At 34.8% G+C, this 11,951-nt stretch overlaps 1 protein-coding gene across 1 annotated transcript in view; it reads right to left on the bottom strand.

The window, feature by feature from the left end:
* Positions 1 to 6,258: 6,258 nt before the first annotated feature.
* The window catches only part of slc7a9 (solute carrier family 7 member 9), a 10,737-nt gene continuing 5,044 nt past the window's right edge, over positions 6,259 to 11,951 (bottom strand). Inside the window, exons 4-13 of the mRNA XM_024294814.2 lie at positions 10,106 to 10,348; positions 9,784 to 9,909; positions 9,547 to 9,646; positions 8,937 to 8,981; positions 8,611 to 8,734; positions 8,283 to 8,386; positions 8,094 to 8,190; positions 7,499 to 7,648; positions 7,146 to 7,320; positions 6,259 to 6,984 (exon numbers count right to left, since the gene is read on the bottom strand). Of these exons, the coding sequence (XP_024150582.1) occupies positions 6,893 to 6,984; positions 7,146 to 7,320; positions 7,499 to 7,648; positions 8,094 to 8,190; positions 8,283 to 8,386; positions 8,611 to 8,734; positions 8,937 to 8,981; positions 9,547 to 9,646; positions 9,784 to 9,909; positions 10,106 to 10,348 (1,256 nt within the window). The 3' untranslated portion in view covers positions 6,259 to 6,892. The remainder of the gene's footprint in view (positions 6,985 to 7,145; positions 7,321 to 7,498; positions 7,649 to 8,093; positions 8,191 to 8,282; positions 8,387 to 8,610; positions 8,735 to 8,936; positions 8,982 to 9,546; positions 9,647 to 9,783; positions 9,910 to 10,105; positions 10,349 to 11,951) is intronic.

Below are 11,951 nucleotides of genomic sequence, written 5' to 3'. Positions count from 1 at the left end.
GAAACGTCTTCTCCCATGGTTTACTGAGGAAGTGGTGAAACCTATCAATATATAAAGTCAAATACTACTATGACATTCCAATCAGGACTAGTTTTAATCAATACTACCTGCTAAATCATAAATGTGTTGCATGACCCAGCATGACTATAAAATTAAATTACAGCCAAAGGAAAGTGTGAAAATTAAAGGTTTTCCTCATCATCCTTTAAAACCAACTCTGTAAGACTATTGTGTTTAAGTGACCCAACTGTAGTAAAACAAGTTCCCATGGTGCAGTTCACTTTGAAAACCCCTATGTTATTTAGCATATTTCTGTGTACGTATTAACTCTGATTTCATAGTTGCTTTTTATCAATATGCTGTTTTCAACTGAGCAAATGCTGATTGACAGATGAGGAAAAGCGTTTTTGACAAGGAGGTGAGAGATCATAACTTGGCTGTGAAACAGCTCTTGGCTGAAGGCAATTTTAAAAGCACACACAAGGCTGGATAAACATCAGAGAGGACACTGCCAACCAGACAGTCAGTAAAACTTGTTTGCACTCACTCACTCAAGCCCCCCTCTCTGTTTTTTTAAGTCTATAACTCCTAAAATATGAATGTCTTACAATTCTACCTTGCCCCATTTCTCATTTCTTCAGAAAAACTTTTAGCGATTTTGTTTTGCATTTTTGTTTTGTGTATGTGTGCAGCTCGTGCACATTTAAAGTTCATCCCGTCACTGTGCTGGAGAGGTGTTGTGAAGCAGCCTGTGCATCAGGAGAAAAACCCAGCACAACCAGCCCGCCTCCCATCTCACTATCTGTTGATCAAAGAAGCTGAACGTGCATAGCAACAGCTCCCCTTTTACATAATGAATTTCATTATTTGCCTCTGACATTTTTTACGAACAAATGTGACGGCAAATATCTCTGCAAAGTTAAATAGCAAATGCATGTGCAAAAACAACAGTTTTATGGTTTCACGGTTGTGTTTGAAATTTAAAAGTCTCTGATATGCGAGCTGTTCAGATAAAGTGAGTGAAGAGCCTCAGTAGGGTGTGAGCAAAAGAGGGGGAAGAAGATGTATGTGAAATACAGACTCACTGTTGAAATCTGGATGGTGAAATGTTATGAGTGACGCTTCCTTCACCCCGTCAGCCTGTTTGGACTCCTCTTGTGTGCTCTTTATTTAAATAAGGTCTATATTAAGTTTGTTCATGTATTGTTTTTAAGAATTATGCCTCTCAATAAAGTCTGATCATATTTGGATCTATTGTAAAATTGTTCCAAGTTTAGTTATGATTATGATGTTTTTAGGTAAAAATTACACAAAAAAGTCGTTTTCTAGGACATAGTTTATGCAGAGCACAGGAATTCATTATCAATGTGCCCCTGAGGAAAGTTGTGGATGTTGAAGCAGAGTAAGCCTGAACTCATTTCCCATCAACCCTTTGTTGACACTCTCCCACTAGCTTACAGCCCTTTTTGTCTGCTTCTGATTCAATATAAGAATAATTCAGAAATTCACTCTTAATCTTGGTTTTCTTTATGTATGCCACAAGAGCATGTGAAAAAAAATGAAGAATAAAAAACAATTGATTGAATATAGTGATCCCTTCTATCTCATGTTTCAAATAGGAAGTACCTGCTGGATCCAAGAAGTCAAAATCCAATGGACGTCTATTGAGAAGCAAACTGCGTTTCTGAGTCTTTATATTTGTCAGCCCCTCTTTCCAGTTCTCTATATAGAGTCAATAGGAAGAACTGTCATACATCAAACCGACCAACAGGGGGCATTCCCTTGGATGATCTCACTTGAATGTGGATTTCCCACAGCTGCTGCGTGCTTCTCAAAGCTGGCGCAGTGCTTTTATAAAACATAGTGTTTATTTGAAAATTGTCATATTAATTGAAAACACTATGACTATATCCTTTCTCAGTTGTAACATTAAGTTTTAAAAGCATTACTTAAAAGCGTTTGCACATTTTATGTAAATGTTGTATATCATTTTAGTGGGAATATTCATATTTATAGTCTTTTCATTTATGTTTCCTTCACAAATATCTTACACTTGCATGAAAACATGTTCGTGGTCATCTTTGCCAGGCAAAGGGTAAAACACAAATCACAGCTGCTCTGATAAAGCAGCTCCGGCTTCTTTTATTCCAAAAGCTTATTCAATTGTGCCCTCCAATGGAGGAAAGCAGATCTTGTTTACTAAATTTTAAAAAAAGAAGTCCGGTTTTGGATGTGGGTCTAAAATTTTGTCCAAGGTTGTTCTAAATGAACAGAACTATCCATTATTTTTATATTACAAATATAAGTGCAGCTAGGAAAAACAAATAAATAAATAACCAGAAACCCAAAGCAAAAGCTAAAATTGTTAAATGCTTTTCTACTTTAAAGCTTGAGACCTTACTTGAGATAATCTGAATACAATCAGAAAAAGAACCCACTTCATTTGTAGCATATGTACATTTATAATTCGCTATAATGTAGTTATTGGAAAGGTCGTGGAATGATTGCAACTTTCAAATCCAAATGCTAATTTGGTCACTGATTGGGAAAGCGCAGTAATGTAATGATAATAATATGCAGATGAGTTTTCATCTGAGCTGCTATCCATTAACGAGGCGATATTTGACTATTGTATGTGTGGGTGTGAGTGTACACATTTCCAGTGTGTGACTGTACTTCTGCTTGCATACATTAAAAATTTGTGTATGAGTGCTCACACGCACTGCTACCGGAATATTTTTAATATTAATGCTCAATCAATCTACCGCCATAGCAATGTAAAAAAATGTGATTAAGACAGGCCACAATCAGCAATTATCCGATGGAAGCAGCTGATTACAGCTTCCCAGACTGGTGGTGCTTATTTTAGGAAAGTTTGATGGTTTAATCTTTAGAGATTCCAGATTTTTAATTAATTTCATTGTTCTGTTAGGGTTGCCAAATAACAAAGCAAAAGTGTAAAAAAAAAGTCAACTGCTTTTCTCAAAGTTGCTTCGTTTAAAATATATGATCTGTTTGAAGAACAAAAAAAAATAAAACTTGTTATCAAAAATACTTAATGTCAGGGGCGGACTTACCATTAGGCAAATGTGGGCGACTGCCTGGGGCACCCAACACCTTTGGGGCCCCAAACTGAAAAAAAAAATATTCCTAAAATAGGTTTTATGGTCATAAGTATTTGATTCTGTCATAGTAAAAGAAAAAAAAGTAACCGAGCTCATGTGAAAGTGTTTTATCTTCCCCCTGTAAATCTGCAGCAATTACATCAGAAAGGCTCTTTCAAGGGTTTGAAAAGACAAAAAAAATTTTAATCAACCAGATGTGGAAAAAAGAAAAACAAAAAACAAAGAGAAAACATATTTTTGTGCATCCAAAAGTGAAGTAAAAAACACAAATTAGCAAAAAAAGAGAATCAAGAAAACTCAAAAAGAAGATAAATAAAGCCAAGAATGAGAAGAGACAAAAAAGACAGGAAAAGAAGGGGCAGAAATTAGTCATTTTGAGAACATTTTTAAATGTCTTTTTGTTTGTTTTGTTTTGTTGATGCCACTCCATAGGGTATTATTTTGTTACATCATTCAAGTATTTTGTGTATTTTGCCTTCTTTAGTAAATGTATTAATTTAACCAGGAAGTCTCTTGAGATAAAATCTCTTTTTAGAGAGATCTGGCCAAGAGACATCGACACATACTCACACAAAGAAAAAAAAAAAAAAATTAAATTCAGCTCAAACAGGATTTGTATCCGGAGACAAGAAACGACACAAGTATGAGGACACTTCTCCCAGAACGGCCTCATAGATTAAATATAGTCAGTGTCTTTGTTGTGTTTGGTTAAGTGAAGATATATCAGAATTTAAGATGTACAGTAATTAACTGTAGTTTTTGGATTTCTAAGCAAAAATTATATTTTCAGCTAAATGTTGCTCAACTTTTTTGTTTAAGCGTGATAATTAATGTGTGTGTATATTTTCTTTTTTGCAGAATTTGTATGGTTGTGCAATGATAATTAATTACATTGGGAGAATATTTGTTCTGAACCCAGCTTCACGTCGTTGGTCCCAGTGTGTTTCTTATGTGACGCCATCAGAGTAATAAATCAGCGATTGTTTGCAGCCGATCTAATTAGTAGGCAAATATTCATGAGTTTGATCTGAGAGGAAAACTATTTCATCTTTTCATCTTCCACTCTTCAAACACCAGAAAAAAAAGTGCTTCATTCTGTTAAGTGCACAGTTTAATTATTCAAGACTTCACTCACAAATCCAGCAGAAACCCAATTTATATATCTTTTCTTTCTTCCCTCTCTATAATCACAATTTTTTTATTCTCCTGTTGCCATCAGGTTCCTGAAACCCCTTTGACAATGAATGGTCTGTTTACATCACCTCAAAAGCACCAACACCACATAAAACAGAAAATAAATTATAAATGTACATTGGGTTTTTCTTCTTCTTCTGTGTTACCCAAAGGAAAAATGGTGTTTCTTTCAGTCCAGGACCCAATACCCATTGAAGAGTGATGAAACAAAATGCAACAGCGTATCTCCACTCCATTTTCAGCCCACTACCCTAAATGTTTGACAATGACTTACAGAGAGAGCAAGCTCGTTTACTGTATGCACTGACATACTAACTCACAAATTTAATGGTTAAAACATGGTTAAAAATATTGTCAATGATTTGTCTTCAAATGTTTGCAATGAACTACCAAAGATATGAAGAAAACATCAGACAACAGTGTGCTACTTTTAAGACAATTTATAGAAGTATACAAGGTGTAACTTAGCGTGTTAATGGCCCAGACTTCAAGATCACACCCAATTCTGAAGACGTTTATACTCGGGACACTCAGTTCCTGCATTCCTGTTAATCACCACCAGAGGGTGACAAATATCTAAAAAAGGTTCTGCTAAGCCTCTTTCCTTTGAGTCAATTTTTCAGTTCAAACATTTTATTTTGAAGACCTAACATTAAATAATAACTAATAACTAAAAACTCTCAAATATTTTTATATATAAATATTTTTTAAATATTTTTATATGAGTTAATTCTAAGCATAGCAGATAAAGCTGTTCTATCTATCTGTGTTGTGTTGACATCTGGTGGTCATGAGAGTGAATTCTACTAATACTGATGACAAGTGTGTTAAATCATATGTAGCAAGATGGATTTAATCTATATAAATGTGTTATTATGTGTCTGTTATATTATTCTCACATTTAACTCTTTTCACTTGAAGATTCAGAGGCTAGAATATCCTAAAGACAGAGAGTATGTTCTTCTCCAGGCAAACTTCAAACCAGATGTTAGCTAGGGTTCATCTGAGAGGAGAAGCTCTACAGCATGTTGAAGAATTTAAGGAACATGGTGAGTTACTGGACTGAAAACTGTCAAAAAACTCAAAAAAATAATGTAATTTGAGATACATTAGAGCATCCCTGACAAATAAAGCAGCACAAACATATTTATAAAATGATTTAATCCCATAAAAATTGATTGTATCACTATTTGACCTGTTGAATTCTGCTATAAAACAGCCTTAAAACCTGTTCTTATTATCACTGTTAAATTTTTGACAAATACAAGCTCCTAAGATTTCAACTAATACATTTAAACTTTAAACTTATCCTGAGATTGTAGTAAATGGTCAAAAAATAAAACCTGTAGAGGAATTTAAAGACATTGGGGTTTACTCCAAACTGTTATTTTCAAAGGCCGTGTCAAAAAGTTGAAACATAATCTATCAAATTTTAGATACAATACATCTTTTTATAGTGTTCTTTTGTGCGTTGTCTCTTGTTTTAAACAAATAAATTCTCTTAAACTCTCTGAACATTTAAACCCTGTGATTTAGATTGAGGTTCATCATGGTTTAGCCCCTCTAACAATAAATACATTAATTAAAGAAAAATCTAGGGGGTCTTCCAGAGTAACTGGAGACCCTGATATAGGGGACTTTACGTTACAAATAAGAAAGTACAGGTTTTTGTCATCTTTAAAGGACAATTGAAACCTGTGGCTTCAGAAATCTCAAATATGTAATGACATATGACCAGGAATCAGAACATTTTATTACTAGCATTTGATTTTAAGTATATTATATTTCTATTTGTATATCTGTTTTATTTCTTCAAAAACATCAACCTGCCAGGGGGTTGCACATGGAAGCTAATCTATGGCTTTGACATATTTACCTTTGTTTTGTAATGTACATTCATTCATTTTATATAAAAAAAATGATAATAATACATGTTCAAAATGAGTACATTTAGATATTTGGAATATAAGTTTATATTTTCCAACATCTGGCTTAGACAAAACGACCAACCTGTATGATCATCAACATAAATACCTTTAATAAAACCCCAAGTTAACAAAGAAATAATTATTTATACATGTTTTGCTGCACGTGAGCATGAATGCAGTTGTTCTATTTTACACATAAATTCCTCAATATTTTCCACTTTTATCCTCAGGAGCAAAATACTTTCAATTTCTGTTTCATGATCGGTTGAAGCTTCACCCTTCTAGACTTTTCAACAGCATCCACACGTCTCTAAACTGAAGCTCTAAGATATACAGCACTCTAATGTTTCTTTGGTATTTATTTTCTATAAAAGCTGGTGGCAGTGGAATCTGTTGGATGTGATTGAGTTGAAGGTGGACATTTTCTCAATGAGAAGATGTGTGCAGAGAGTCACTGTATTCTTTAGTGATACTTCAGAGGAGCTTTGTTCACAAACGTCACATGACTGAATCTGGTGCACAGCTTCAAGAACTTTGTGTCCGTAGTTGTTTTCCGATGAGGCATGCTCTGTTTGAAACTGGTCATCACCTCACGTATGTGTGGACCGAGAGCTCCACATAGCAAGGATTATTTATTTATTTTTTTTAGAACTTCACAGACTCAGGTGGGTCTTCAGCTTCAAAATCTTCTGGGGGAACTACCTCCATGAACAGCTGGAGGTGCATGGTGATGGGCCCTATAGAAGAGGAGAGACAACAGAAACAACACACTTCATCAATATTCTGTGAAAAATGAATGTTTTTTTTAAATAAACGTTTAATTTAAATGATAATTTAGAAGATTTTTCTCTCAAATCCATGTTTTTGGTTGAGAAATTTCATGAAACAGTGAACTTACTCATGATTCTGCGAGCCCAGCGGGGTTTTAGGTGGACAAATGGATAATAAAGGATGAGTCCACCAAAGATGAAGATAGTGCAGTAAAGGTACTCAAGCTCTGGCTGATCAATAATTGGAGCTAAGACGAGATAGCAAGAAACCACAACCATCAGGGCAGCTATGAAGATCGGCACCTGCAAATAGAGAAATACAATGTAACCAATCTAAAGACTTGTAGTGAAAATTAAAAGCTCTTTCTTCATGTTTGTTAAAAATAAATACAATTCTATCGATTTTCAGCCAAATTGCAAAAATATGCGTCAAAGTGAATGATAAATGTTTGTGTTAAAAGTGATGATCAACAGGCCTCACCCTAACAGGTCTATGTAGCTCCTTCCTGGTGAAGCGCATCACTATGAGAGACAGCGCCGTCAGACCGTAGAACGCCCACTGAGCAAAGCTGAAGTAGTTTATGAGGGTGTTGATGTCGGCTGGAAGGATGTAGAAAAAAGACAAAATACCCTAAAAACAGAAAGAATCCCATGTTTTATTTCTATTTTACTCAACTAAAGAAAGAAAAAGCAAAAATAAATAGTTTAATCTAAAAATCATTTAAAAGTAAGCAAAAATAGTCAATAATTTGATGATTGTACAAAAAAATTGAAAACCTAAAACTACTATATGTAAAAGTTTCCACCCCTTTTTAAATGCTTTGCTTTATTTCAAATACTTAAAAAAATAAAAGCCAAACATTTGAGGAAAACAAAAAAAATGAAAATAAATCCAAGCACTTAAAAAATAATCAATATAATTCAGTAAAAATTCAAAAAAAGAAGAAAAAAATCCCTAAACATATTTAATTAACCTGTATGTCAATACAAACTTTAATTAATACAAATCTTCTCCATTTATTTGCATATTTACATAAACAGGCAATAGGAATAACATGGAATGTGGTAGAACTTACATTAAAAATGAGAGCGGGTGATGGAGTGTATCTCCTCAGGCTAACGTAAGACAGAATTTTCACCATGTGACCCTCTCTTCCGGACACGAAAGCCAGTCTAAGGGCGGAGAATGACAAATATTCAGCCACAAACACTGTCAGAGTTCTGCATGCGTGTGCGGATCGTGGCCTTGACCCTGCATGCGTTACCTGCCAGCGGTGAAGCAGCTCCCGTTAGCAGCTCCGAAGGTGGAAAAGGCAACAAAGAGGGGAACGATCCAAGACAAAGGGTAAAGCACTCTATCTCCAAAAGTCTAAGGAGGCACAAAGAAATCCTTCAGAGACACAAAGAGAAAGATTTGATCTAAAATAATTATTATCAAGCATTCCTTATTCCAAAGTTCTCATAAATACCTATTAATATTTGATGTTTTCCTGTACTGAGGATTAATTACAGCCTATTTTAAGCTTTCACAGCTCTTGTTTTTTTTATTTTATTTTTTTTATTATTATTATTAAAACATGCTGTTGTTCTTACCACAGCCACAGCTGGAGAGACCAGTAGTTCGGAGGGGGTCATAACCGTGAAGTAAGCAACGTTGACCAAAACATAGCACACAGTTACCATAGGAATCCCAATGATGATGGCCAGGGGCAAATTTCTGAGAAACAAATCAACATCTTAGCATCACACTTTGGGATTTTTCTCGGAAACCATGTTCACTTGAGCTGCATCCACATTGATATTTTTTCTTTAAATGTTCTGAACCAAAATGGGGATGGAAAGATTATTTTTACTTCTTCGTTGCCTAATTTATACAGGGAGATGGCAAAATTGAGGACTTGTCAAAGCGGTGGGTTTACCTGTATGGGTTTCTCAGCTCCTCTGTGATAAAATTTAATTGATTCCTGGAGAAAAATGAGAGAAAATAAATAACTAAAATAAGTAAAGATTCACTTTATGTTTTGAGAAACACATTTTATTCCTTCAAAATGTTTTCCACAAAAAGATGTGGTTTTAAGGTGAATTAATTTTTTTTGTCATCTCAATGTTTGTAAAATACTTCATCCTGCAAAACTAAAATTTACACAGAATTAAAGCAACACTGAAGCCTAACAGGGACAAACAGCTTCCAAAGTGACAGTAGATCACAGCTCTCTCACGCCACACAGTGGACTTAGAAGGGAAGCTAAATTTCTTTGGACATCAACCTGCTGGTCTGTCAGATAACTGTCACCATTTCTTAATAAACTCGTGATGGAGATGGTGATTAAATTCCACCAAATGTAACATTTTGCAGTGAAATAGTGACATTTTTAAGAGGTCAGCATTTAAAATAGAATAAAAAACGACCAAAATAAATGTTTAACTTGGTAAACTTTCTACACCAAATAATTGTTGTCACAGGAGAATATAAAATTTAACTGTCAACTTCTTCAGATGTTAAAACGCCATAGGAATATAAACTCTTACCATCCATCATAAGCCCAAAGACCATTATAAAAGGCAAGTCCGATTGCTCCAAAAGACGTCGTTGAGCCTTCAAAGGCATTCGATAAGTTCTGTGTGTTTCCTGGAGACAAATAAAACATTTTTTTTTTTTAAAAGCTGCATGTTTGGATACATTTTTCAATTAAAACCTTTTTTCAATTTGGTTAATTAGAGATTTATTGAACCCAGCTGTTCATTGTGAATTGTAACAGGGCTTACCTTGAGCTAACAGAACAATACCAGCCACTATAATGATGACAATAATGACAAGCTTGGCTGCTGTGAAGAAGTTCTGCACGTAGCTTGCTAGTTTGACGCTTATACAGTTGATAGCGACGATTATCACTGAGAAAAAACATGAACAGCATTAATATAAAAGAAGGCTCATTGTGTAAAGAAGTGAATTCATGCTTTATTCAATCACATTTGACCTACTTTTATGAGCCCTATAGCCCAACTCAAGCAAGTGAACAAATTTGTGTCTTTTTTTTTTTTTTAAACCCTGAAGAGTTTAGTTGCCCACTTCCAAACTTGCACTTACGTAGAGACGCTATAGCCAGACACTTGATGACCACAGTGGGAGGGGTACAGCCGGGGTAAAAAGGAGTAGCTGTATATTCTGCAAAGCTCAAAGCGATGATGGCAAAGGACGACGGCTTCAGAACAATGACGGTGGTCCAGGAGTAGAGGTAGCCCACTATGGAGCCAAAAGCCTCCATCAGATAGGGATACTCTCCTCCAGACTTGGTGATCATGGTGCCGAGTTCAGCGTAACACAGAGCTCCTGAATCCACAGACATCCAGACAGAAGCAGACAAATAGAAACAGAGAGATGGAGAGTTAGAACACTCATTTAAAACATTTTTAAAACTACTTTTCAACATTTTCGATTGTTTGTTTTTAGTTGTTAGCTTTAAATTGTTGATTTTCAGGTTATAGTCTCTCTGAATCTGCAGTTTATGCATTTCAAAAACATTGAATTCTTCTTTTTTAAACCATTTATCAGTCAGTAAATGAATAATGGAACAGAATTCAGTCCTTGGTTGTGCCAATCAGGATAGATTTGAAAAAAATAATTTAGTCTCCACTAACGCTGGAAGAAAGCTGTATGGGTTCTACAGTCAGCTTTTGTCAAAAAACTAAAATCTTTAACACTCAGTCATATAGTGCTGCCACAAACGATTATTTTAATAGTCAACTAATCTCCGATTATTTTTTCCGATTAGTCGACTAATCGAGTCATGAACAAAGTGGATGTAAAACACACATCTTAACCAGCTTTAAACTAACTAAAAACTAGATACATAGCATTACCTGCAAAATGCTAGTGGGAAGGCTGTAAGCTGGCCGTTGAAGATGCGAGTACTACTAGCTGAAAACAGTGAAATTGATTGCTAAAAATGATGAAGTTGATATCTAAAAATGCTAAAGCTGTTTGCTAATAACACTGAAATTAATAGCTAAAACGCTGACGTTGATAGCTAAAAACGCTGAAATTGATAGCTAATAACTCTGTAGCTAATTGCTGAAAACGCTGAAGCTTATAACCAGCCAAAAATATTAGTTAAATGCCAAATTAGCCTAAAAAAAAGCATAAATTAGCCAAAGCAGCGAGGATGTAGCTAAAATATTAGCTATACTCCAAAGTAGCCTGATAAACCGCAATAAATGCCAAAATTAGTCCAAAAAGCTAGCATGATGCCATTATAACTTTTAACTTCACTCCATTCTGACTCCATATAATACAATGTAACAACAAATCAACTATTAAAGTAGTCGTCGACTATTAATAGTCGATTAGTCGACTAATTGTGGCAGCCCTGCAGCCATATGAGTTGGACCCAATGAATAAATGACCAGAGAAATCCTAACAAAAATAGTTAGCTACCATTCCATTCCATCAGAAAAATAGGTCAACAGCCATGCCTAGTCATGTGACCCAATGGCTCTCTAACTTTAGTGATCTTTAAGTGTTCTCGATTTTCTTTTTTTTTTTTCTTTTTTAAACTTCTTTGTAAAACTTTTGTTTTCTGTAATTATACTTAATGTTTTGATTTCTTTCTACTTGCTTTTTCTATCAAAATGTAACTACATTGGCCTTTCCATCGTCTCCTAATTACATATGTAAAACATTTAACAGTGTTAGTAATTTGCAATCCGCTTGTTTTTGCTGCTGATACTCATTAACATTTACCACCCTGAAAACCAAAGGACAAAGTCCCTTGCATCCAGATTCTAGAAAGTGCTACACTAAAATTACTTTTCAAGCACGCCACAGTAGGATTTTATAGTCTTCATTAAACTTTGACTGCCAAGTACAGTTCTTTTAAAAATAAACTTGAAAAAATAGAGATGGCCTGAATGTTTTTGTGTAATCAATGAGTGTC

Source organism: Oryzias melastigma, linkage group LG3 (assembly GCF_002922805.2).
Source record: "Oryzias melastigma strain HK-1 linkage group LG3, ASM292280v2, whole genome shotgun sequence".
Classification (NCBI taxonomy): domain Eukaryota; kingdom Metazoa; phylum Chordata; class Actinopteri; order Beloniformes; family Adrianichthyidae; genus Oryzias; species Oryzias melastigma.
The sequence above is the reverse complement of the archived record's forward strand: the minus strand, read 5'-3'. Positions and strand labels throughout refer to the sequence as shown.